Here is a 27,163-nt window from a genome sequence, read left to right as displayed (position 1 = left end):
CCTGGACGTCCAGACGGTAGAACCTGGAGAAGGTGTGTAGAGAAGACCACGTTGCTGTTCGACAGATGTTGGTGGGCGACAGCAGCTTAGCCTCCACCCAGGATACTGCCTGGACCCTAATAGAATGAGCTTTGACCTGAAGGGGCAAAAGCTTCCCTGGCAACTACGTAAGTTGCCTTGATTACTTCCTTGATCCAACGAGCTATAGTAGCTCGCGAAGCTGCTTCACCCTATTAAGAACATGCCATACTGGTCAGACCAAGGGTCCATCAAGCCTAGCATCCTGTTTCCAACAGTGGCCAATCCAGGCCATAAGAACCTGGCAAGTACCCAAAAACTAAGTCTATTCCATGTAACCATTGCTAGTAATAGCAGTGGCTATTTTCTAAGTCAACTTAATTAATAGCAGGTAATGGACTTCTCCTCCAAGAACTTATCCAATCCTTTTTTAAACACAGCTATACTAACTGCACTAACCACATCCTCTGGCAACAAATTCCAGAGTTTAATTGTGCATTGAGTGAAAAAGAACTTTCTCCGATTAGTTTTAAATGTGCCTCATGCTAACTTCATGGAGTGCCCCCTAGTCTTTCTACTATCCGAAAGAGTAAATAACCAATTCACATCTACCCGTTCTAGACCTATCATGATTTTAAACACCTCTATCATATCCCCCCTCACCTTGCACTTATCCACATTATTTATTTAGTGCTTTTTTATACCGGCATTCATGATACAATCATATCATGTCTGTTTACAGGGAACCAGGGTGAAAACAACATAATCTTAAATATTAAACCAGAGAAGAGAGGCACAAGTTACAATAAAACAGGGGAATGAAGAAGACAAAGCAGACAGTAACTCAATGACAGAAACATATTTACAGTGTGCTGAATGATCTGTGATGATAGCTATGGCGGATCGATGATTTAGAGAAAGGCCTGTTTCATTAAATTTCATCTGCCATTTGGATGCCCAATTTTCCAATCTCACAAGGTCTTCCTGCAATTTATCACAATCTGCTTGAGATTTAACTACTCTAAACAATTTTGTATCATCTGCAAATTTGATTATCTCACTCGTCGTATTTCTTTCCAGATCATTTATAAATATATTGAAAAGTAAGGGTCCCAATACAGATCCCTGAGGCACTCCACTGTCCACTCCCTTCCACTGAGAAAATTGTCCATTTAATCCTACTCTCTGTTTCCTGTCTTTTAGCCAGTTTGCAATCCATGAAAGGACATCGCCACCTATCCCATGACGTTTTACTTTTCCTAGAAGCCTCTCATGAGGAACTTTGTCAAACGCCTTCAGAAAATCCAAGTATACTATATCTACCGGTTCACCTTTATCCACATGTTTATTAACTCCTTCAAAAAAGTGAAGCAGATTTGTGAGGCAAGACTTGCCTTGGGTAAAGCCACACTGACTTTGTTCCATTAAACCATGTCTTTCTATATGTTCAGTGATTTTGATATTTAGAACTTTTTCCACTATTTTTCCTGGCACTGAAGTTAGGCTAACTGGTCTGTTGTTTCCCGGATTGCCCCTAGAGCCCTTTTAAATTATTGGGGTTATATTAGCCACCCTCAAGTCTTCAGGTACAATGGATGATTTTAATGATAGGTTACAAATTTTTACTAATAGTTCTGAAATTTCATTTTTGAGTTTCTTCAGAACCCTGGGGTGTATACCATCTGGTCCAGGTGATTTACTACTCTTCAGTTTGTCAATCTGGCCTACCACATCTTCCAAGTTCACCATGATTTGGTTCAGTTCACCTGAATTGTCACCCTTCCAAACCGTCGCTGGAACGGGTATCTCCCCAACATCTTCAGTAAACACCGAAGCAAAGAAATCATTTAATCTTTCCGCAATGGCCTTATCTTCTCTAGGTGCCCCTTTAACCCCTCGATCATCTAACAGTCCAACTGACACCCTCACAGGCTTTCTGCTTCAAATATATTTTAAAAAGTTTTTACTGTGAGTTTTTGCCTCTACAGCCAACTTCTTTTCAAATTCTCTCTTAGCCTGTCTTATCAATGTCTTACATTTAACTTGCCAACTTTATGCATTATCCTATTTTCTTCTGTTGGATCCTTCTTCCAATTTTTGAATGAAGATCTTTTGGCTAAAATAGCTTCTTTCACCTCCCCTTTTAACCATGCCGGTAATCGATTTGTCTTCCTTCCACCTTTCTTAATGTGTGGAATACATCTGGACTGTGCTTCTAGAATGGTTTTGTTTTTTGGTTTGTTTTTTTTTTTTTAACAATGACCACACCTCTTGCACACTTTTTACCTTTGCAGCTGCTTTCAGGTTTTTTCTAACTATTTTTCTTATTTTATCAAAGTTTCCCTTTTGAAAGTTTAGCACAAGATCCCTGGCTTTGCTTACTGTCCCCCCTTCCAGTCATTCAAATTTGATCATATTATGATCTCTATTGCCAAGCGGCTCCACCGTTACCTCTCTCACCAAATCCTGTGCTCCACTGAGAATTAGATCTAAAATTGCTCCCTTTCTTGTCAGTTCCTGAACCAATTGTTCCATCCAGGAACTTTATCTCTCTAGCGTGTCCTGTTGATACATTTACCCAGTCAATATTGGGGTATTTGAAATCTAACTGAAACACAGGGGGTCAGCGGTTCACCACAGCAACCAAAACCAAAAACACACAATGTGGAACCCAACAAATTTTTTAAATATAGCCTAAGAAGGAGTCAGCAAGCCTGTCGTCGTGTGACTTCCAAATCAGAGACACCAACCGGTCTTCTAATCATTCACCTTCATCATTTTTTAATACTTCAAAAAATATTTTTATGATATATTTTTTTAATTTTTTCTAAAAATAGTCCTCCATCCTTAGAGATGGTCACAAAGCAGACTCTTGAATATAATTGTTTACAATTGTTCGGTTCCACATTGTGTGTTTTTGGTAATTGAAATCTCCCATTATTACCGCACTACCAATTTGGTTAGCTTCCCTAATTTCTCTTAGCATTTCACTGTCCGTCTCATCATCTTGGCCAGGTGGATGGTAGTATACCCCTATCACTATTCTCTTCCCCAACACACAAGGGATTTCTACCCATAAAGATTCGATTGTACATTTAGTCACATGCAGGATGTTTATCCTGTTGGACTCTATGCCATCTCGGACATAAAGCGCTACACCGCTTCCCGGGTGCTCCTCTCTGTCATTGCGATATAATTTGTACCCCGGTATAGCACTGTCCCATTGGTTATCCTCCTTCCTGTTTCTTCCCGCCCTTGAAGAACAAACAAGTGATCTGTCTTGCGCACCGGTTCCGGTGCTCGAAGTACCGCACTAGGATTCTGCCAATGTTTAGATGGTGAAAAAGGCGGGAGTCTTCCGTGTACTTGTGTCCCTCCGGTGACAGTAAGGAGATGGATTGATTCAAGTGAAATTCCGAGACCATCTTTGGTAAGAAGGAGAAGACAGTGTGAAGCTGTACTGTTTCTAGAGTAAATCGAAGGAATGGTTCCCTACAGGATAGTGCCTGTAGTTCCGAGATGCGACGGGCCAAGCATATTGCCACCAAGAATACCGTTTTTAGTGTTAATAGGCGTAGCGACAGACTGCGCATCAGTCTGAAGGAAGGTCCTGCTAGGAAGTCCAATACTAGATTGAGATTACATAGAGGGATCAGCCACTTTAAGGGTGGTTGGAGTTGTTTATCCCTTTTAGGATACAGGCCAAGTACGGATGTGCCGACAGACTGTTTCCATTCACCTCGGCCCTGAAGCAGGAGAGGGCTGCTACCTGGACCTTGAAAGAGTTAAGGGACAACCCTTTCTTCAGGCCATCCTGTAAAAATTCCAGAATCATGGGGATCTTGGCCGTTCGCAGGGGCACCCCGCGGTCCTCGCACCAGGCCTCAAATATTCTCCAGATCCGTATGTATGCAAAGGACATTGAAAACGTCTGCATGCGAAGCAAGGTGGCGATCATGGCCGCTGAGTAACTGCGCTTCTTCATGCGAGCCCTCTCAATGGCCAGATCATAAGAGAATTGAGACGGATCTTCGTGAAGAATCGGGCCCTGCTGGAGAAGGTCCCTGTGTGGGGGGAGGCACAGAGGCCTCCCCATAAGGAGCCTTCGCATGTCTGCGTACCATGGGCGTCTGGGCCAATCCGGGGCCACTAGGAGGACTAAACCTCTGTGGTGTTCTATTTTGCGGATGATCTTGCCCAGTAGAGGCCGTGGGGGAAAGGTGTACAGTAAGTCCTCCTCTGGCCAGGTCTGGACAAGGGCATCGATCCCTTGGGAGTGCTGATCTTGTCTGCGACTGAAGAACCAGGGGGCTTTTGCATTGTGAGTTGTGGCCAGTGGGTCCAAGGCCAGGAGGCCCCAGCGATTCGCTAGAAGCCTTTGGTCAACAGCATCCATTCCCCCAGGTCCAGGCTTTCCCTGCTGAGGAAGTCCACTGTTATGTTGACTGTTCCTACGATATGGGAGGCTGAGATCCCTTGTAGGTTGTTTAACTCTGCCCATTCCATAAGGGGTCCAGTTCCTCCCTGGCGGTTGATGTACACAACCATTGTTGCGTCGTCCAACATCACCTGGATCGCTTACACCTGGAGCCTGTGGATCGCTTACACCTGGAGCCTGGAACTGCAGACATGCTAGTATGACCTCTCGAGCTTCCAGGCGGTTAATGTTCCAGCTCACTTCTTCCTAGGTCCGTTGTCCCTGGGCTGTCAGTTTCTGACAGTGAGCTCCCCATCCTCGGAGGCTCGCGTCTGTTGTGAGAACGATCCAGCTCGGTGGGGATAGGCTTATGCGGATTTCCTGTAGCCACCACTGGAGCCGAGAGCATACCTCCGCTGGTAGATGGAGGTGTATCAAGTAGTCTTGGGACAGTGGGTTCCATCGTGACAGTAAGGAGCGTTGCATAGGCCGCATGTGAGCCCTCGCCCATGGTACTACTTCCAGTGTTGATGCCATGAGGCCGAGGACCTGAAAATAGTCCCATACCTTGGGGCGCATTATAGTCGTCAACTGGCATATTTAGTCCAACGGTTTCCTTCTCCTCGGGGGAGGGAGGAAGACCTTGTTCTGCTTTTCTGGATGTGGTAAACCCCGCATGCCTTCTTATTAACAGCAGGCACTGTGAGGTGGTATTCCCAAATCCTCAGCAGAAACTCCTTAAGAATCTTGTGTATCAGGACCGCCACGATATCCTTAGGAAGCTCCATGAACTGAAGGATCTCAAGCATTTTGTGCCTGGCATCGTCCTCTGTCAAAAGCTCGATGGGATGGCCTCCACCATCACCCTCACAAACCCCTTGAAGATTAAATCCTCAGGTGCAGACTTCCTTCACTGATTTGGAGAAGGGTCTGATGGGAGACCACCCGAGTCGTTGAAAGTGGGCTCTGCTTGATAACCCCCTAGGGGTCATAGGGACCATCATCTTCACCGTATGCCACAGGGATGAGGCTCTAGTTGCTCAGCCTACTTTCAGAAGTGCAAGCACAGATGGAACTGGATGGGGGACTACAGGTCTCGGTGCCTTCGGAGGAGGAACTGGCGATGACAACCATATCTGTACGGGGAGGCCTCAGTCCCCCGCTAGGCACCGGTGCCATCCCAGGAACCAATGCCAGCTGGGCTGGTAAAGCACCAATAAGCACATTGAGCTTCTCCAGAAGCAGTACAAGGACGGGTGGCACCAGCTCCAGTGCCACAGGAACAAAGTCCTGCTGCACCAGCTCCACAGATAGCTGGACTAGGCGCTCCAGCTCCTCCTCAAATGTTGCTGATGCCAACACCAACTGGGAGGAAGGAGGGGTGGCCAGATATTCCTCGGACCCGCGAGGGGGAATCGGTGACTGGCCCCAGGACCGGTGGAGACTGTCGCAGACCCTGGGCACCGATGGAGGAGGGGTGCTCCTCACCATGGGGCCACTTCAGGGGCATCACAGCAAAAGCCGGTGCACCCCATGAGCAGCATCATGCATCAATGAGGACCGATGTCTATGCTTCTTCTGCTTCCCTCGATGCATGGCCTGGTCCTTCCCTGGTGCTGAGGTCGAAGATGATGAACCCGGCATCCTTAGCCCAGAGGAGATAGACAACAGTCAGTCTCCGGCACCCCTATCCACTGGCGACCTCGATGGAACAGACGGTCCCATCGATGTCCATGGCATGGTGTCCATTGGTGCGGCTCAGAGGTCCTTCGATTCCGATGACGCTGATGGCTCAGACTTCCTTGAACCAAAGAACTGATCCATCTTGTCAAGTCAAAGCAGACGTCTCTTCGGGGTCATCTGGGCACAAGAGCAGTAACCCTGGGCGTCATGCGATACCCCTAGGCAGAGGATACATATATCATGAGGATCAGTGATAGACATGGTCCTTGGGCACTGGAGGCATCAGTGAAAACTTAACCTGGCCATCACAGGGTAAAACAAAAGGGCTGAAAGTCGGAGTGATGGCAGTGAGTATCTATGGCCGGCGTGCACAGAGGCACCGCCACCATGGGAGGAATCGACAGCAAAATGAAACTTACCTGAAACGCTGAAAACCCTGACTGGGGACACTACGAGAAGGCACTGAAAGGGACCCAGCAATGGAGCAAAGAGAAAAAAATTGTGAAAAATTAAGTTTTTCATGAGGCAAAAAGTCAAGTTTTGAACTCACTCAAACCGCGAGGCTCACAGCTCCGCAGAAAAGAAGAGTCTGAAGAGGGACCCTGCGTGGATGCGTGGTATAGGGCATGCTCAGTGTGTCTAGTCAAAGTTCTAGAAACTTTGACATGTTTTCCGCATCAGGCTCATCTGATGTCGTCACCCATGTGTGAGGACTATCATCCTGCTTGTCCTCGGAGAAAGCTGTTAGTACTTTGTGCACTGATTGGCCCTGCAATCAGAGAACCAGCCCTGAATGTTCTGGAACTCTCCAGTCTGGGCTGGGAGTAGAGGGATCAGATCTCTGTGCTGAGGACCTGGTTCAGCTCCTGTGACCAGCCTTTTTCCTGACCTCCCCAGGCACTAGCTAAGTACTTTACCTGTTTCTCATTGTAAATGTAATGTTTTTTTCTGTTCACTGTTACCACTTTTTGTTAATAAACTTATTAGATGTTAATTCTGCCTGTATTGGACTGATTAACGATCCTGGTATTGTATATACTTGGTCTGTGGGTGTTTTTCTAGGAACTGGGTGGAGACTTAGCATCCCTAGAAACCAACAGGGCTTGCAGGTGGGAACTTGCCTAAAGGCAAGCAAGAACCCATTTTGCGGGTGGGAGATGCCAGTGTAGAAGCACGCGCATCGGTGCAGGCGAGCCAGGACTGTGCTTGGCAGGATCCTACGAGTGGGTGGTAGGGGTTGTGTGACAGAGGTTTCAACAGGAGATATCGCCAACCAGATCTTTTCTCATTTGGAGTCACCAAAACCAGTCTTAACTCTGTTTAAACCACCTGTGGAGGGACTCTAGACTAAAGTTGGAACCTCTGCCACTCAAAGACCCTGCCAACACCGGCATCAAAGGAGTTGCCTGCTGGGTATCCTTTTGATTCCCACCAATGCCACCATCTCAGGAGCTCTACGGCACTCCCCAGTCCTGCCAGAAATTACTTCCATCTGTGGAGACAGCACTCAACACCTTATTTTATATTGTCCCCAACTTACCTCATCGACAGTCCTTGGCTGGGAGCCATTCAGCATGGCTTCTTCCCTAAACCTTGCAATCACTGGCCTAAATCCGCCACTTGATGTCGCGCTGTATGACTCCACCTGCCAGGGGCTCCCATTACAATGACAGTCCAATGGCCATGGATTGCACATCTTTCCAAAATCTGGTACTTGTGCACCCCAAAACCCAGACCAAGAACATAAGAACATAAGAAAATGCCATACTGGGTCAGACCAAGGGTCCATCAAGCCCAGCATCCTGTTTCCAACAGTGGCCAATCCAGGCCATAAGAACCTGGCAAGTACCCAAAAACTAAGTCTATTCCATGTAACCATTGCTAATGGCAGTGGCTATTCTCTAAGTGAACTTAATAGCAGGTAATGGACTTCTCCTCCAAGAACTTATCCAATCCTTTTTTAAACACAGCTATACTAACTGCACGAACCACATTCTCTGGCAACAAATTCCAGAGTTTAATTGTGCGTTGAGTAAAAAAGAACTTTCTCCGATTAGTTTTAAATGTGCCCCATGCTAACTTCATGGAGTGTCCCCTAGTCCTTCTACTATCCGAAAGAGTAAATAACCGATTCACATCTACCCGTTCTAGACCTCTCATGATTTTAAACACCTCTATCATATCCCCCCTCAGTCGTCTCTTCTCCAAGCTGAAAAGTCCTAACCTCTTTAGTCTTTCCTCATAGGGGAGTTGTTCCATTCCCCTTATCATTTTGGTAGCCCTTCTCTGTACCTTCTCCATCGCAATTATTAATTAATTAACCCCATCTTTCCATTAGAAAAATGCAGAAATTCCTAACTGTGGAAAAACTTTTACTGACCAGGCTTGGCTCTTCATATACAGACAAATGTGAATGATAATATTTTACTTATTTATTTTTTATACACCGACATTCAATCTGACATATCACATCGGTTTACATTCAGGTACTGTAGGTATTTCATCATCATGACAATGTAGTTCTTGCCTCAATTGCCCAGATTTTTTTTTTTTTTTACCATGTTACTTTTTTTCTTCTTTGCAGCTAAATAGAGGGGAAAGCCCTCCATTAGTTTTCGCCGAGTGCTTATCTTATGCTGATGAATGTACATTATTGATCCTCAGTCATTAAGAATCTCTGAGCCCCATCTTCCCTGCCCTGAATCCCGACAGGATCACATTGTGAATGCGATTACCACAGTATCCCCAGCCTCGGCTGGACCCAGGAACTGAAGCCACGCTCGGGAAATGCACCGCCCTGCCAGACTGGCCTGGGTCAGTCTCTGGGGAATAAATTACAAACCGTACAATTGGCAATAAGAATATTACATTTCTACCGCACTCTTCTGGTTCGTCTGTTGATCGTGTCTACATGCAGCTGATTACTTGCTGGTTCTGAGCAGCCTGACAGACAGACAGACCCAGCCGACCCTGCTAGAGCAATTAGGCTACCGGATTTACTGTTTTCATCCTTACTTGTGAACTGTTGCCGAATGTCTCAAGCACGGAGAATCCTCACCTTGCACTTTTTAAGCCCACACAGCACAGCTCTCTTTCTTGGATCACATCTGCTGCTCTTTAGAGTAAGTGGCTTTGAGCCAGGGAGACCAGGCTCAAATCCCCCTGCTGCTCCTTTGGGCAGGTTTCTTTACCCTCAGGTACAAACTAAAGATTGTAAGCCCCCTGGGGACAGAAATAACTACAGTACGTGAATGTAATCCGCTCTGAAGCGCTGAAAAGCGGAATATAAAAATCACAAATAATGAGCCCCTGGGTTCTCTGTCACTCAAGGCAGCTTCTAACAGGGCAAGACAGGAACAAAATTAGTTTGGCAAACGGAGAACAAGAAGAAAAAGTTACTTGCCCCGTCCAGAGTCAGAGGTAAACCTGGGGAGAGAGATAAAGTGATCCATACGAGGTCACAGCTTACCCCAGGAACCACCCTAAGTCCAGGAAGCTCCATTCAGACCCTGATTACTTCTCTAAGCGAGGCTGATACCGCGAGAACACGTTTTACCTTGAACAAACTGAAAACAGAAGCTTCAGCTCTATTTTGTGGTGGAGGAAGCAGATTTTGCCTCTTTAGTGTTCAGGAGGAGAAAGACAAATCCCACAGAAACAGGGTCACTTACCCACTTCCTTTGGAGATGTCAGGAGACCGAAGAAGATGATCAGGCCTCCAGCAAACTGCACCGATGCTGTCACTAGGAAGGAGTACTGAGAATTTGGAAAAGAAGGTTGTAACATCACATGTGCCCCTAAGTCTCCAATCCTTGAAAGCAATCAGAAGCCCTGCCCCTACCCTCAGTTGCAGGAAGGTACTGCAGGTCTTTGAGGGAGAGAGGGTCATGAAAAATTCTAAGGAAGAGCCAGAAGAGCATGGGAGCGGGCTGCAGGAGGAGTGCAAATACAGGGTCACAGGAGAGGGCTGGAAAACCAGAGAGACATAGGAGGGAGTGACAGGGAGGAAGCAGAGCCATAGGAGCATGGGAGCGGGCTGCAGGGGAGTGCTGCCCGAGGAGCAAGGGAGGGGGCTGACCAGAAGAGCAGGCCAGAGGGCGGCAGGGGAGCAGGCCAGAGGGCGGCAGGGGAGCAGTGCAAGGGGAGCGGTGCCAGAGGAGCAGGCGAGAGGGCGGCAGGGGAGCGGTGCAAGGGGAGCGGTGCCAGGGGAGCAGGCCAGAGGGTGGCGGGGGAGCAGTGCAAGGGGAGCGGTGCCAGAGGGCGGCAGGGGAGCAGTGCAAGGGGAGCGGTGCCAGAGGAGCAGGCGAGAGGGCGGCAGGGGAGCAGTGCAAGGGGAGCGGTGCCAGAGGAGCAGGCGAGAGGGCGGCAGGGGAGCAGTGCAAGGGGAGCGGTGCCAGAGGAGCAGGCCAGAGGGTGGCGGGGGAGCAGTGCAAGGGGAGCGGTGCCAGAGGAGCAGGCCAGAGGGTGGCGGGGGGAGCAGTGCAAGGGGAGCGGTGCCAGAGGAGCAGGCCAGAGGGCGGCGGGGGAGCAGTGCAAGGGGAGCGGTGCCAGAGGAGCAGGCGAGAGGGCGGCAGGGGAGCAGTGCAAGGGGAGCGGTGCCAGAGGAGCAGGCCAGAGGGTGGCGGGGGAGCAGTGCAAGGGGAGCGGTGCCAGAGGAGCAGGCGAGAGGGCGGCAGGGGAGCAGTGCAAGGGGAGCGGTGCCAGAGGAGCAGGCGAGAGGGCGGCAGGGGAGCAGTGCAAGGGGAGCGGTGCCAGAGGAGCAGGCCAGAGGGCGGCGGGGGAGCGGTGCAAGGGGAGCGGTGCAAGGGGAGCGGTGCCAGGGGAGCAGGCGAGAGGGCGGCAGGGGAGCAGTGCAAGGGGAGGTGTGCCAGAGGAGCAGGCGAGAGGGCGGCAGGGGAGCAGTGCAAGGGGAGCGGTGCCAGAGGAGCAGGCCAGAGGGCGGCGGGGGAGCAGTGCAAGGGGAGCGGTGCCAGAGGAGCAGGCGAGAGGGCGGCAGGGGAGCAGTGCAAGGGGAGGTGTGCCAGAGGAGCAGGCGAGAGGGCGGCAGGGGAGCAGTGCCAGAGGAGCAGGCGAGAGGGCGGCAGGGGAGCAGGCCAGAGGGCGGCAGGGGAGCAGTGCAAGGGGAGCGGTGCCAGAGGAGCAGGCCAGAGGGCGGCGGGGGAGCAGTGCAAGGGGAGCGGTGCCAGAGGAGCAGGCGAGAGGGCGGCAGGGGAGCAGTGCAAGGGGAGGTGTGCCAGAGGAGCAGGCGAGAGGGCGGCAGGGGAGCAGTGCAAGGGGAGGTGTGCCAGAGGAGCAGGCGAGAGGGCGGCAGGGGAGCGGTGCCAGAGGAGCAGGCGAGAGGGCGGCAGGGGAGCGATGCCAGAGGAGCAGGCGAGAGGGCGGCAGGGGAGCGGTGCCAGAGGAGCGGTGCCAGAGGAGCAGGCGAGAGGGCAGCAGGGGAGTAGGCCAGAGGGCGGCAGGGGAGCAGTGCAAGGGGAGCGGTGCCAGGGGAGCAGGCCAGAGGGCGGCGGGGGAGCAGGCCAGAGGGCGGCGGGGGAGCGGTGCAAGGGGAGCGGTGCCAGGGGAGCAGGCCAGAGGGCGGCAGGGGAGCAGGCCAGAGGGCGGCAGGGGAGCAGTGCAAGGGGAGCGGTGCCAGAGGAGCAGGCGAGAGGGCGGCAGAGGAGCAGGCGAGAGGGCGGCAGGGGAGCAGGCGAGAGGGCGGCAGGGGAGCAGTGCAAGGGGAGCGGTGCCAGAGGAGCAGGCCAGAGGGCGGCAGGGGAGCGGTGCCAGAGGAGCAAGGGAGGGGGCTGACCAGAAGAGCAGGCGAGAGGGCGGCAGAGGAGCAGACGAGAGGGCGGCAGAGGAGCAGGCGAGAGGGCGGCAGGGGAGCGGTGCCAGGGGAGCGGTGCCAGAGGAGCAGGCCAGAGGGCGGCAGGGGAGCGGTGCCAGAGGAGCAGGCCAGAGGGCGGCAGGGGAGCGGTGCCAGAGGAGCAAGGGAGGGGGCTGACCAGAAGAGCAGGCGAGAGGGCGGCAGAGGAGCAGGCGAGAGGACGGCAGGGGAGCAGGCGAGAGGGCGGCAGGGGAGCGGTGGCAGAGGAGCAGGCCCGAGGGCGGCAGGGGAGCGGTGGCAGAGGAGCAGGCCCGAGGGCGGCAGGGGAGCGGTGCCGAGGGCGGCAGGGGAGCGGTGCCGAGGGCGGCAGGGGAGCGGTGCCGAGGGCGGCAGGGGAGCGGTGCCGAGGGCGGCAGGGGAACGGTGCCGAGGGCGGCAGGGGAACGGTGCCGAGGGCGGCAGGGGAGCGGTGCCAGAGGAGCAGGCCTGAGGGCGGCAGGGGAGCGGTGCCAGAGGAGCAGGCCCGAGGGCGGCAGGGGAGCGGTGCCAGAGGAGCAGGCCAGAGGGCGGCAGGGGAGCAGACGAGAGGAGCAGGCAAGAGGGCGGCAGGGGATCGGTGCTAGAGGAGCACAAGATGGTAGTAGAAGGCTCTTCCTTGGGTTTCGGATATGCCCCAGCTGCACACAGTGGAAACAAAATCTCAGGAAAGGTGACTGGGCTTGTGTAGAGAAGTGTAGCAGATGGAGGCTAGGGGAGGGCAAAAGGGTCTCATCACTCTGACACTTAGGAGGGACACCAGCATAGAAAGCTCCTGGTGTGCACCAGCTGAGCCTTTACAAACCCATGAGAAACTTCTTACTGCCAGAGGAATTCTCTGGAGTGCAGCGTCAGCTCACACCAGGGAGTAAAGTGCACTGGCAGGGCTGCGGCAACTTTCAGATCAGCAGCAGGCCCTGATGCTTTCCAAGAGATAAAGTGATGGTGAGTGGAAGATTTACCAGGAAGAAGACAGTGGAGGGATTCCATCTCCCAAGGCTTGAGGGGCAGATCTGCACGGACCAGCACCAATCACACCTACCTCATAGCCGTACTGCACAACGGAGGAGGCTAGGAATGCACCCAGAATATTCCCCACTGAGGCACAAGCACTCCAGAGCCCAAAGATGAAACCCCGCCTGGAAGAGAAGGCAGAAACAGAGACACAGAGGGCAGGTTCGACCAGGAATCAACAGAGGCCTTTCCCAGCCTGAGAACACAACAGGACCCACCTTTCATTTTAACACACAGGGAGGCCCATTTCAAAGTGGCCACAGTGCGTGCAGCCCTTAAACCCGTTTTCCAAAGGAGATTCCTCATGGAGTCTCTCTTGTCTACACCCTGCCCCGGAGTGACACTGGCACCCTTCCCTTTTACCACAGAGAATTCCTTTCAAAATTGCATCACATGAACAAATGAAGCATTACTAAAACTGACGTTCCTCCCCCTTAACCTTCCCAGCCACTCATCCATCCCCCCTCTTCCTACACAACATACGCAGCGCGGTCCCTGCTCTAGAGAGCTTACAATCTAATAAGACAAACATACAGAAGAGACTTCAGGTATTTCATAAAGGGTTAAAAAGAAAAGTTAGTTAATGAGGCTAAAAGCAGACAATAAGGCCTAAGATTTAAAAGCTGCCTTCCTTCATCAGGATCTTCTCTCTTCCACTACCAAAACAAGCATTTTTATCAATGATTTTTTGGAAAAAGGAGAGGCTCGCTTATTTATTTATTTATTTATTTTTAATTTTTATATACCGGAATTCCTGTATACAATACAAATCAGTCCGGTTTACAATAAACGAAAAGATTGCCCCAGTCTGGGAGGTCAGACCGGGGTTGTTTACATCGAACAATGAACATCGAACAATGAACATTGAAAAATAACATTGAAAAATAACAATTAACAATTAAACATTGAATGTTTTCGTGACCTAAATTAAATTAAAATAATTAAAAAGTTAAATATTGCATATATATATGTTGAATATTGTTAACTGTATAAAACAATAAATTTAAGGTTCAATCAGGATAAGGTGCTTAGTTGGATTCTGTAAATTGGAACGCTTGTCTGAAGAGCCAGGTTTTTAACTTTTTTTTGAACTCTGGCAGACTGGGTTCAAGGCGTAGGTCTGGGGGGAGACTATGACTTCAGTCTCTTTTTAGATTTAATTTTGGAAGATTGCTTGCCTGCTTGTCCTCCCATGCAACCCCCTTTCCTCCTGCAGCATAACGAGGAGCAGCCTCAGCTGTCAATCACCTAAGGAGGGAGACCTGGCAGGTCTACCAGTGAGCACCACTTACGTCTGGATTAGAACGGAGTAGAGCTCTCTCCGTCTCCAGCCCCTCCACTGTTCTCCCTTTTGATTGCAGTCACTTTCACCTTCCCAGTCTATTGGCTGCACCCCTGCAAGGAGCCAGGAGGCCTCAGGAGAGACAGGAACAACTGTGCAGGACACGCTGCTGCTGGGGACAGTGCTACAGAGTGAGCAGCTGGATCAGAACCAGCGTGTGGGTCATGACCTAAAGGCTGAAGAGTATTGCGTGGAGAGAAATCTGCTGTTGTAACAAATACAATCCAAGAACTCCTCACGGGGATGATGCTTTTGGTTTAATGTATGGGTATTAGAATGAGGGAGCCCTATATTTTTCAAACTATTACAAAGAACAGCAGCAATCTCTTATGACTGCCTAACAGTTCTCACAGGTTTGCATAGCAGAGAATCTGAAACACCTCTGTTCATTCTGTGAAATCATCCTGGGTCTCATTTCAATCTTTTACGGGTGTGACTGTGTTCCCTGCCATGAATCAGCAACAGCAGAAAGCATCTGCTAGACACTTGGGACACCAGACGATACTTAACATCGACTCCACATCGACTCACTTCCCCTCTCTCACAGCTGCAAGGCGCTCCTTTCATCTCTTAACGTGATGGACCTCCATCAAATCATAACCAACCCCACTCACAAAGCAGGCCACTCCCTTGACATTATTTTCATGAACTCCCTTCTCCTCCCAAACCCTACCACCTACACTCCTGTACCCTGGTCAGACCACTTTCTTATTAAAACATCCTGTACAATAAAGAACATCCCTAATCAATCTAACACAAAAACAACGATACAATTCAGGAAATCTTGTCCCAGGGATGACCTCAATGACATCCTTACTGACAAGCTCAAAAATCTAGACCTCTCGGACGCACAAACCGCCATCACGTCATGGAACCACATCACCAAAGACACAGCCAATAAACTTTGCCCTCTGATAACAAAAGAGATCCAGCCTCCCGCTAAAACAAAACAACCATGGCACACCCCCCGAACTAAAACTTCAAAAACACAAACTCAGAACTCAAGAAAAACTATGGCGCAAAGTTATAGTTATATTCCATAGCATCTACCCAATGATGCCTGTTATATGTAAGGGCTCCTCCCAAAAATTTATTTATATGTTGCCTAGTTCATCATATTATATTATGTTATCTGTTATATGTTAAATGTACGGGCACTGCCCAATGGTTTTTTGTTCACTGTGAACCGATACGATGTGCGAACGGATATCAGTATAAAAGAAATGTTAAATAAATAAATAAAATAAATAAGATCCATCAGCCAAGCAACTCGCCAAATACAAAACCCTACTGCATGACTACAGATCCAGCACTCTCAAAACAAAACAAGACCAGTATGCCACCAGAATTCACAATTTTCAATTCAATCCAAGAGCCCTTTTCTCACTCATCTCTAACCTCACCAGGACTTCTCCCAAGGCGACACACTGCGAAGACGCCAAAACCAAATGTGATGAGCTCGCCCAATTTTTCCACAATAAAATAACCTCACTTTCCTCCCGCTTTCCCACTGTACCCACACCAACCAAATTCATCCCAAAAAACTCTGACACTAAAATGGACACCTTCGAACTCACATCTGCCTCTGAAATCTCTTCAATACTTAAGAAAATGCGACACGCCTCCCACCCCTCCAACATGATCCCCAAAGTTCTCCTGACTATCCCAGACAGCATCTCCCAACCATTAGCTGACATTATCAACACTTCCATGTCCACTGGAGATGTTCCTAACCAGCTCAAATTGGCCATAGTAAAACCTATCCTTAAGATACTGAAACTTGACCCAACTGACTTATCCAACTACCGCCCCATCTCCAACCTTCCCTTCCTTGCTAAAGTTCTTGAAAAAACCGTCAACACAACTATCGAACTACCTAGATCAGCACCAGATCCTTTATCCATCACAACACGGCTTTCGAAAACTCTTCAGTACCGAAACACTCTTGATCTCCCTCACTGACTACATCATCAGAGGTTTAGACAAAGGTCACACCTACATTCTAGCTCTATTAGACATCTCTGCAGCCTTCGACACCATCAATCACTCTATACTGCTTGATAGGCTAGCTGACATTGGCATTTCCGGGACCCCTCTCCGCTGGTTCAAATCATACATCAGTGTCAGACACTTCAAAGTAAAAATTGAAAACCACGAATCCGAACCTATCAACATTACAAGGGGCGTACCCCAAGGCTCCTCCCTATCATCTACACTCTTTAACATATACCTTCTTCCCCTCTGCCATCTACTCTCAAATCTTGGTCTCCCTCACTTTATCTACGCCGACAATGTGCAAATCGTCATACCTATCACTGACACCATTTCCAGCGCCCTAAAAAGATGGGAAAGTGCCCTCTCCTCTATCAACAGCCTACTCACCCAACTCAACTTAGCCCTAAATTCTAACAAAACCGAACTTATGATCATCGCACCCCAACACATCAACCCATTTCCCATCCCCACCATCTCTCCCCATACCCCCCCCAGACTTCTCACAAAACGTAAGAGACCTGGGTGTAATCCTTGACTCCCAATTCACCCTCCAGAAATTTATCTCCTCCACCATCAAGGATTGTTACCATAAACTACATACCCTCAAAAAACTTAAACCTATCCTGCACTTTAGCGACTTTAGAACAGTCCTACAAGCCCTCATCTTATCTAAGATAGACTACTCAAACGCACTGCTCCTAGGTCTACCGAAGAACACCACAGCCCCACTGCAGCTACTACAAAACGCAGCTGCGCGAATATTAACAGGCACTCGCAGAAAAGAACACATCACACCCATTCTCAAACAACTCCATTGGCTCCCCATCACCACCAGAATTCAATTTAAGACTCTCACCCTCATACACAAAGCCATCCACAATCCAGACATGCTCTGGTTCACAGACACTTTACACATCTGTTCCACCTCCAGACCCACCAGAACGCCATATATAGCAACTATGCACATGCCTTCTCCCAAACTTTTTCAACTAACAGCCACCATCAACGCGCCCTTTCACTTGCTGGCCCTTCTCTATGGAACACAATGCCTACCCAGCTACGCCTCGAGACCTGCCCTAAGAAATTCAGACAGAAACTCAAGACTTGGCTGTTCAGACACGCCTACACATGATCCCTCCTCCGCCCCCTGCCCTGCCTTACACCTACGCCCTTCTCCACCCCCTGTCCTGCCTTACACCTTCGCCCTCCTTTCCCACCCCCTCCCCCCCATCCTCCAGGTCCACGACCCCTAGTTTTTTGTATTTAATGCCCCCCTCCTTCCTTGCATTCTTATTGTATATAACTTGTACATATGTACCTAATATTGTATCACGCTTACTGAATGTACAGCAAAGCCCCTGGTTACCTTCCCCTCTCCCCCCTCCTTCCCTCCCCCTCCCCCCTGTTCTATTATCAGTTATTATCTGACCCCATTCTATCAGACCAAGGCGTACCACAAGGTTCATCCCTCTCTCCCACCCTGTTCAACATTTACCTCCTCCCCCTCTGCCATCTGCTTTCACAACTAAAGCTTACTCATTACCTCTATGCAGATGACATCCAGATCCTCATCCCCATCACAGAATCAATCCAAAAAACCTTCACCTTCTGGGAGAACTGTCTTCAACCAATTAAACAATTACTTTCCAACCTGAACCTGATTCTAAACTCCAGCAAAACAGAGATGCTTCTTATTTCACATAACCCAAACACCCACACTACTAGCATGGCACAAGCTACACCTAGCCTTGCACAATCCACATCTTCAAACAAGAATCTCTCTGCAGACGTCAGGAATAAGAAAATTATTACTTACCTGCTAATTTTCGTTCCTGTAGTACCATGGATCAGTCCAGACAGTGGGTTATGTCCCCAATCCAGCAGATGGAGTCAGCCCAAAGCTTCGAGGGGGCGTCACCATAAATACTACTACCCCCTCTGCAGGAGTTCAGTATCGAGTATATCAAAGCCCGAGTAAACAGAAACCCCCTGCTTGGATCAAGTTGAAACAGGACGGCACCAATAAGCCGCTGAGTGATAACTTAGTAAACTGAAAACCGACCCACCAACGGGTGGGCGGACACGAACATAGCGTGTCAACCTCCAAGGGAGTAAAACAGTGACAGAGAGAAAACTGGAAACACGTAACAACAAACAGCAGCAGTAAGGGCACTACTGTAAAAGGAGACACAGCTGAACAGACTCAGCATCCACATACAGCCGAGCAGGAGTAGGCCCTAGGACCCAAATGCGGTGGGCGTCTGGACTGATCCATGGTACTACAGGAACGAAAATTAGCAGGTAAGTAATAATTTTCTTTTCCCTGTACGTACCTGGATCAGTCCAGACAGTGGGATGTACCCAAGCTTCCCTAACCCGGGTGGGATCCTGCGAGGCCTGCTCGTAGGACCTGTTCGCCAAAGTGTCCCTGGACGGACGAGGCGAGATGTAGTCTATAGTGTCTCGAGAACGTGTGCAACGATTTCCAGGTGGCCGCTCTACAGATTTCTTGCGAAGACACCGAGCGGCTCTCTGCCCAGGAGGCCGCCTGAGCGCGTGTAGAGTGTGCGACGATGCCGGGTGGGGGAGTCCGCCCCACCCCAATATAGGAGGCGGCAATGCCGGCCTTCAGCCATCTGGCAATGGTCGTCTTCGAAGCCTGAGATCCCTTACGGGGACCGGACCAAAGGACGAAGAGATGGTCAGAAGTCCGGAAATCATTCATAGCCTCCAGGTAGAGCCTCAGGGTGCGCTTGACATCAAGGAGACGAAGAGACCGCGGCTCCGACGAAGAGAACGATGGAAGTTCCACCGTCTGATTCACGTGGAACGCGGACACCACCTTCGGAAGGAAGGAGGGGACAGTGCGAAGTGAAACTCCCGAATCGGAGAACCTGAGATAAGGTTCCCTACACGACAGGGCCTGCAGCTCCGAAATACGCCGAGCGGAGCAGATGGCCACTAGGAACACCGCCTTGAGGGTGAGATCCTTGATCGTCGCATTCCGCAGCGGTTCAAACGGAGGTCCTGACATAGAGCGTAGTACCAGATTGAGACTCCACGAGGGGCAAGGATCGCGCAGTGGAGGCCGCAAATGCTTGACCCCCTTGAGGAAACGGGCGATGTCCGGGTGTCGCCACAGAGATCCTCCGTCCCGCAGGAGGGAGCCAAGAGCGGCCACTTGAACCCGAAGCGAGTTGTAAGCGAGCCCCTTGTCCACCCCCGCTTGCTGGAACTGGAGGATCTGAGGGACAGACGCTTCCGAGGGTCTTGTGTTCAGGTCGGTACACCACAGCTCGAACACCTTCCAGACCCGCACATAGGCCACCGACGTCGAGGTCTTCCGAGAACGCAGCAGCGTGGACACTACCGCCTCCGGGTATCCCCGTCGTCGAAGGCGACGCCTCTCAAAAGCCAGGCCGCAAGACAGAAGAGTTCTGCCTGGTCGAAAAATACTGGTCCCTGGTGGAGGAGGCGGGGAAGATGTCCCAGCCGTATGGGCCCGTCGATTACTAGGTGGAGAAGGTCCGCGAACCAAGGTCGTCTCGGCCACTCTGGCGCGACGAAGATGACAGTCCCCCGATGAGCCTCTTTCCGCCGTAGTAGCCTTCCCACCAGTGGCCACGGGGGGAACGCGTATAGAAGTAGCTCGGCCGGCCACGGGAGCGCTAGGGCATCGACGCCCTCCGCCCCCCGTTCTCTCCGGCGACTGAAGAAACGAGGCGCCTTGGTGTTTTGAGCGGATGCCATAAGATCCAGGTGGGGGGGACCCCACCGCCGAACGATCAGCTGCATGGCCTCGTCGGAGAGGGCCCACTCTCCGGGATCCAGGAGCTGGCGACTGAGGAAATCCGCCTGGACGTTGTCCACTCCCGCTATGTGCGAGGCCGCCAGGCGGGCCAGGTGCCGTTCCGCCCACTGCATCAACATCTCCGCCTCGAGCGCGACCTGCGGACTGCGGGTGCCGCCCTGTCGGTTGATATAGGCCACCGTGGTCGCGTTGTCCGACAAGACTCTGACTTCCCGATTCCGAAGGAGTGGCAGGAAGTGAAGAAGAGCCAGCCTGACCGCTCGGGTCTCCAGACGATTGATGGACCACGTCGACTCCTCCGCGGACCACGTCCCCTGCGTGGCGCTGCGGTCGCAGACTGCCCCCCAGCCTACGAGACTGGCGTCGGTGGTTACCACTACCCAATTTGGTAGATCGAGGGACATGCCTCGAGCCAGATTCTCCGGGACCATCCACCAGTCCAGGCTGCTCCGTGCAAACTGGGGCAGCGGGAGTATCACCTGGTAGTCCTGCGAAAGTGGTTTCCAGCGGGATAGAAGTGCCCTTTGTAGCGGCCGGAGGCGCGCAAAGGCCCAGGGAACCATGTCAATGGTGGAACCCATCACCCCCAGGAGCTGTAGATAGTCCCAGGAAGTGGGAGCTGGTAATGCAGAGAACCGCTGTATGTGCTCCCGCAGGGCGTGCGCCTTGTCCTGCCGCAGAAAAACCGCCCCCAGACGGGTGTCGAAGGTCGCCCCCAAGAAATCAAAGCGCTGCGAAGGCACGAGGGAGCTCTTGGAGAAGTTCACCACCCATCCCAGGGACTGCAGAAACTCTATCACCCTGGCCACTGCCGCCTGGCCATGCCGGAAGGACTTCGCCCGTATGAGCCAGTCGTCAAAGTAAGGATGAACTAGAATACCCTCCTTCCGAAGGGCAGCCGCCACAACTACCATGATCTTGGTGAAGGTGCGTGGGGCCGTTGCTAGGCCGAACGGAAGCGCCACGAATTGGAAATGCTGGTCCAGAATCTTGAACCGTAGAAGGCGATGGTGTTCTTGGCGAATGGGGATATGAAGGTAGGCCTCCGTCAGATCCAAGGAGGCCAAAAACTCCCCTCGGTGTACCGCCGCGATCACCGAACGCAGCGTTTCCATGCGGAACCGGATCACCCTGAGGGATTTGTTGACTTCCTTCAAGTCCAGTATAGGGCGGAAGGAGCCGTCTTTCTTTGGTACCACGAAGTAGATGGAATAGTGGCCCGAGCCCACCTCTCCGGAGGGTACGGGCACAATGGCACCTATCTCCCACAGTCTGTCCAGCGTCGACTGCACCGCCTCTCGCTTGATGGCCGAGCCGCAGGGCGAGAAGATGAACCGACCCTTCGGAGCGCGGACAAGTTCCAAAGCGTAGCCGCGTCCTATGGTGTCCAAGACCCACTGATCCGAGGTGATCCGCGCCCACTCCTCGTGGAAGAACGCCAGCCGCCCTCCAATCTTGGGGACGGCGGAGTGGGCGAGCTGAACATCATTGAGCGGACTTGGGCGAGGGTTGTCCCGCCGTGGAAGCAGATTGCGTGGGGCGGCGCCCGCGAAAGGAGCGAGACCAGGGCTGAGACCTGGGGGCAGAGGTCCGAGCCGCCGCCGGCCTATAACTCCTATAGCGCCTTTGCGCTCTGGCTCTGGTCCGGGAGGACGAAAACGCCCTGCTGGAGCAGTATCTGTCTTCCGGCAGGCGATGGACCGCATTTTCCCCCAGAGACTTGATGATCTGGTCCAGATCCTCGCCGAACAGGAACTTACCCCTGAACGGCAGGGAACCCAGACTCGACTTGGAGGACGTGTCCGCCGCCCAGTTGCGAAGCCATAGGAGTCGACGTGCCACCACCACCGAGGCCATGGAGCGGGCAAGGACCCGAAACAGATCATAGGAAGCGTCCGCCCCGTATGCCACCGCAGCTTCCAGTCTATCCGCCTGGGCGGCCTCCTCGGGTGGCAGCGCCTGAGACGTAAGCAGTAGTTGCACCCAGAGAAGACTGGCTCGCTGGGCGAGCGAGCTGCACATCGCAGCCCGCAGCCCCACTGCGGAGACCTCGAAGACCCGCTTGAGGAAGACTTCCAACTTGCGATCCTGCGTATCCCTTAACGCTGCTCCACCTGTCACCGAAATGGTCGTCCTCTTCGTGACCACCGACACCGCGGAGTCCACCCTGGGTACCTTGATGAGCTCCAGAAAATCTTCCGGCAGCGGATATAGCCGCTCCATGGCACGGCTGCCCTTCAGAGCGGCTTCCGGGGCATCCCATTCCCTGGTGAGCAACTGCAGGAACGACTCATGAATGGGAAAAGCCCGAGCCCTCGGCGAAGGGCTGCCAGCACCGGGTCTCCCTTCTTCGAGGAGGTGACTACAGCGGGCGCGACGGGAGCTGGCGGGTCCGGCGGGGGATCAAGGTCCAATTCCTGAATGATCTGTGGGATCAGGTCATCCGGCTCGTCCCGCTGGAAGAGGCGCAGGGTGCGTGGGTCCTCACCCTTTGAAGTGGAGTCCCCTTGGCCCGCCGCCGCGGGGTCCGACCCAGGGGAGGCTGGTGCCGACCCAGGCTCCCCCGAGCCCACGGGGAGCCGTGGTTGGCTGGGGAGCTGTGGGGCCCCCACACCCGCCGGGGCGGGGGGGGGCCGGATAGGAGGACGAAGGTCGCGGGAGCTTGGGTGGTGGCGGATCCGCGGGCGCGGCCAGGTCCTGCAGGTAGGCTGTATGCATCAGCCGTATGAACTCCGGGGAAAACCCCGGCCTAGTCGGGGGGACCTCCGCGGGTGGGGGCCCCGGGGGACCCTGCCCCTGCGGGCCTACCTCCGGGTCTGTCTCCGGTACTAACCTCGGGGGAGAGCCCTCTGAAGCCACCTCGTCCCCCCGCGCTGCCTGGGCTCCTTCAGGACGCAGCGTATGTAAGATGGCCGCCGTTCCCGCCAGGAATGGGGGAGGGGCCGGCCCGCGCTGCCCGGGCAAGGCTGTCATGGAGGACCGATGCGTGAGGGGCCGAGAGGTGCCTTCCCCCCCGGGAAGGCACCGAGCACAAATTCCCTCCCTTGACACGCGCGATCCAGGTTCCCCACAGGCCGCGGCATCTGGAGCGCAAGGGAAACAGCCCCCGACAGCCCAGAACGCCTTGAAAAAAAACCCGGGGGGGGGGGGGGCCGCGAAACGGATCGCCGCTGCGGGGGGGCCCGGGTGGCCTGCGCTACCCGCCGAAGACAGAAACGGCGCTGCGGGGGGGCCTTCCTGGCCGCACGACCCGCCGGTGATGAGCAGCCCTCTCCCCGGTGCAGCCCACGTGGAGTCGCAAAATGGCCGCGGGAGAGGGTGAAGACGCGAGGAGGCCGGAGCACCGGCAGCCGCGTGTAACCTATCTGCAAGGGAAGAAAAAGAAAATCACACTTACCCCGCAGCAGCCACGGACAGCGCCAGTAAATAGAGAAAGGGAGAGACAGAGAACAACACAGAAGCCACGCCTCCCCAATTAAACAATTAACTTCTTTTTTTTTTTTTTTTTTTAACACAACTTGATCCAACCAAACAAACCTACAAACAATAAAGCCTCCAAACAAGGGAAGCAAAAGAACACAGGAAAAAGACAATCGGGAGCAAGCCCAGATTCCACTACTCGCATCTGCTGGAGTCAGAAGATACTGAACTCCTGCAGAGGGGGTAGTAGTATTTATGGTGACGCCCCCTCGAAGCTTTGGGCTGACTCCATCTGCTGGATTGGGGACATAACCCACTGTCTGGACTGATCCAGGTACGTACAGGGAACTAGGAGCATGGTTTGACAACCAACTTAACTTAAAAAAATTCATAAACACAACCACCAAGGACTGCTTCTTTAAACTTCAAGTCCTAAAAAAGCTAAAACCACTCCTTCACTTCAATGACTTTCGCCTCGTCCTACAATCCATTATTTTTTCTAAACTTGATTACTGCAACTCAATCCTACTTGGCCTCCCCTCCAACAGCATCAGACCCCTACAGATGGTACAAAATGCCGCAGCCAGAATCCTAACTAACACGAATAGAAGAGACCATATCACCCCCATCTTGAGCAGTCTCCACTGGCTTCCCATCAAACAGAGAATCCTATATAAAACCTTAACCATTATTCATAAAGCAATCCATAATGTCGCACCTATATCACTACTTACTCCACTTCGTCCACATTTATCCTCCAGACCCATCAGAAATGCCTACAAAGGCACATTAGTCGCAGCTCCAGTTAAATCAACACTAAGAAAAAGAGCACTCTCATCGGCGGGACCTCATCAATGGAATGCTCTCCCACCAGACCTACGCCTCGAACCCAGTCTACCAGAGTTCAAAAAAAGGTTAAAAACCTGGCTCTTCAGGCAGGCTTTCCAATCACCAGAGTGTAACTAAGCACCTCCTCCTGACTTTCAGATCTTTTCATTGCAGCGTACCACTAACACCACAGTCACTTAATTTTACACCTTCTTATTTGCAATTTGATCTTAACAAACACAAATAATATAATATATAATTGTATTCTTGTATAATGTTTGGTAGCCCGGTTGTCGCTACTATACTTCTTTGTAAAAAGTTGAACACACGTTCTGTTTAATGTTAAATGTTAATTATTATGGTTACTTTTCAATGTTCCTTGTAACAAGCCCAGGTTGGACCGTCCCAACAAGGGTAACTTATTGTTTAATGTAAACCGGATTGATTTGTATTGTATACAGGAATTCCGGTATATAAAAATTAAAAATAAATAAATAAATAAATAAATCAGTTACACTGTAAAGCCCTGTTGGCTGCTTTCACGTTGTATGGAAACCGATGTGATGTTTTCTTAACGACTGTCAGTATATAAAAACCTTAAATAAATAAATAAATAAATAAATAAACAACAGATATTAGGAAAAGGAAATTAGTTTCTTACCTGATAATTTTCGTTCCTGTAGTACCAAGGATCAGTCCAGGACACCTGGGTTGTGACTCCGCACCAGTAGATGGAGACAGAGCAAAACTTGTGGGCGGAGCCATATATGCCCCTGTGCCAGTCACAGCCCCTCAGTCATACGTAATGTCAAAGTAGAAAGCAATAAGGCAACCATAGCCAACTAGCAAAACACGCCACTTAAATGGAAACAATATCAACCCCTACGGGAACCAGACTCCCCAACCGGGAGAGCGAAAGAAACAAGCAGAGAGCTGTAATCTTAAAGAACTATGAGCGGACTCTCCGTTATTTGATTGTAGCACTGCGGGCGGGATCCTGGACTGATCCTTGGTACTACAGGAACGAAAATTATCAGGTAAGAAACTAATTTTCCTTTCCCTGTACGTACCAGGATCAGTCCAGGACACCTGGGATGTACCAGAGCTAAGTTACCGAGGGTGGGAAGCAGAGAGTCCCGCTCGGAATACCCTCTCTCCAAACCCTCCGGCCTCAGTAGCCTGAACATCCAACCGATAATGTGTGAAGAAGGTATGCAATGACTGCCAGGTAGCCGCCCTGCAAATCACTTGAGGCGACACCTGAGAAGATTCCGCCCAAGACGCAGCGTGGGACCGCGTCGAATGAGCCTTGAGACCCACTGGCGCAAGTTATCCGCACTAGGTACGCTGAGCCACTGGCCTCTTTGATCCAACGGGCGATCGTTGTGCGAGGCGCCGCAGAACCTGTCTGTGGGCCCGAAAACAGGACAAACAGATGATCCGTCACCCGAAAAGGATCAGTGACTTCTAGATAGTGAAGAAGTGACCTCCGCACATCCAGTTTTCGCAATTCTTTCGATTTCGGGTCCGAAGACTCCCTGACTGCGAAAGCGGGAAGCTCCACTGATTGATTCACGTGAAAAACCTACACTACCGTAGGCTGAAACGAAGGAACAGCCCGTAAGGAAACCCCTACGTCAGAGATCCGCATAAACGGCTCCCTACATGACAACGCCCGTAAATCCGAAACACATGACAACGCCCGTAAATCCGAAACACGGCGTGCCGAATCAACCGCCACTAGGAATACGGTCTTCAACGTGAGAGCTTGGACCGTAGCGCGCTTCAAGGGCTCCAACGGTGCCGAGCCTACGGCGGAGACGGACAAGGTGAACGCAAGGGAGGACGGAGGTGTTTAGCCCCCCCGCAGGAAAACGGGCGATATCCAGGTGAAGAGCCAGGGAGGCTCCCCGGACCTTCCCTCGCAAACAACCAAGCGCCACCACCTGGACCCGTAGCGAACTGCACGCGAAGCCTTTGGCCAGCCCGGCCTGGAGAAAAACCAGAATATCGGAAACGGCAGCGACAGTGGGGTTCAAACCCCGCTCAACATACCATTCCTCAAAGAGTACCAATACCCGGACATACGCCAGGGACATAGACTGCTTCCGGGAACTCCACAGCGTAGCTATGACCGCGGCCGAGTAACCTGTTCTCTGCAACCGATTCCTCTCAAAAACCATGCCGCGAGACAAAATGATCCGCATCCTCCAAACAGACGGAGCCCTGATGAAGCAGCCCCGTGAACCCCTGTAGACGAAGGGGAGCCGCCACCGACAACTTGAAGAGGTCTGCGAACCACGGGCGGCGCGGCCACTCCAGCGCCACCAGGATCACGTTGAACGGGTGCAATTCTATGCGCCGCAGCATCTTGTCGATCATGGGCCATGAGGAAACACGGAGAACCGTCGGTCAGGGAAGCACCTACGCGTCGACGCCTTCTGCTCCCCTCTCTTGACGCCGACTGTACAATCGCGGAGCCTTCGCGGTGTGCCACGTGGCCATCAGATTCATGTGGGGAACCCCCCACTTCCTGCAGATGAGGAGAAACGCTTCTCCCGCCAGCTCCCACTCGCCGGAATCCAGGCGGGGACATCTGCCTGGACGTTGTGGACCCCGGCAATATGAGACACTGTGACATTGTTGAGGATGTATTCCGACCAGCCATCAAGGACTGCGCCTCCCGTGCCACCCGCGGACGTCTCGTCCCGCCTTGGTGATTGATGTAGGCCACTGTAGTCGCATTGTCCGAAAGAACTCGGACTGCCTTTCCCCAGAGCACCGTAGGAA

The 27,163-nt window shown here is 52.0% G+C and overlaps 1 protein-coding gene across 1 annotated transcript in view; it reads right to left on the bottom strand.

Moving 5' to 3' along the window:
* Positions 1 to 27,163, bottom strand: part of SLC37A3 (solute carrier family 37 member 3) — a 76,883-nt gene that overhangs the window by 20,676 nt on the left and 29,044 nt on the right. The window contains exons 7-8 of the mRNA XM_029597547.1: positions 13,006 to 13,102; positions 9,790 to 9,874 (exon numbers count right to left, since the gene is read on the bottom strand). Coding sequence (XP_029453407.1) covers positions 9,790 to 9,874; positions 13,006 to 13,102 — 182 coding nt within the window. The remainder of the gene's footprint in view (positions 1 to 9,789; positions 9,875 to 13,005; positions 13,103 to 27,163) is intronic.

The sequence above is a fragment of the Rhinatrema bivittatum genome, chromosome 4 (genome assembly GCF_901001135.1).
Source record: "Rhinatrema bivittatum chromosome 4, aRhiBiv1.1, whole genome shotgun sequence".
NCBI classification, from domain to species: domain Eukaryota; kingdom Metazoa; phylum Chordata; class Amphibia; order Gymnophiona; family Rhinatrematidae; genus Rhinatrema; species Rhinatrema bivittatum.
The sequence above is the reverse complement of the archived record's forward strand: the minus strand, read 5'-3'. Positions and strand labels throughout refer to the sequence as shown.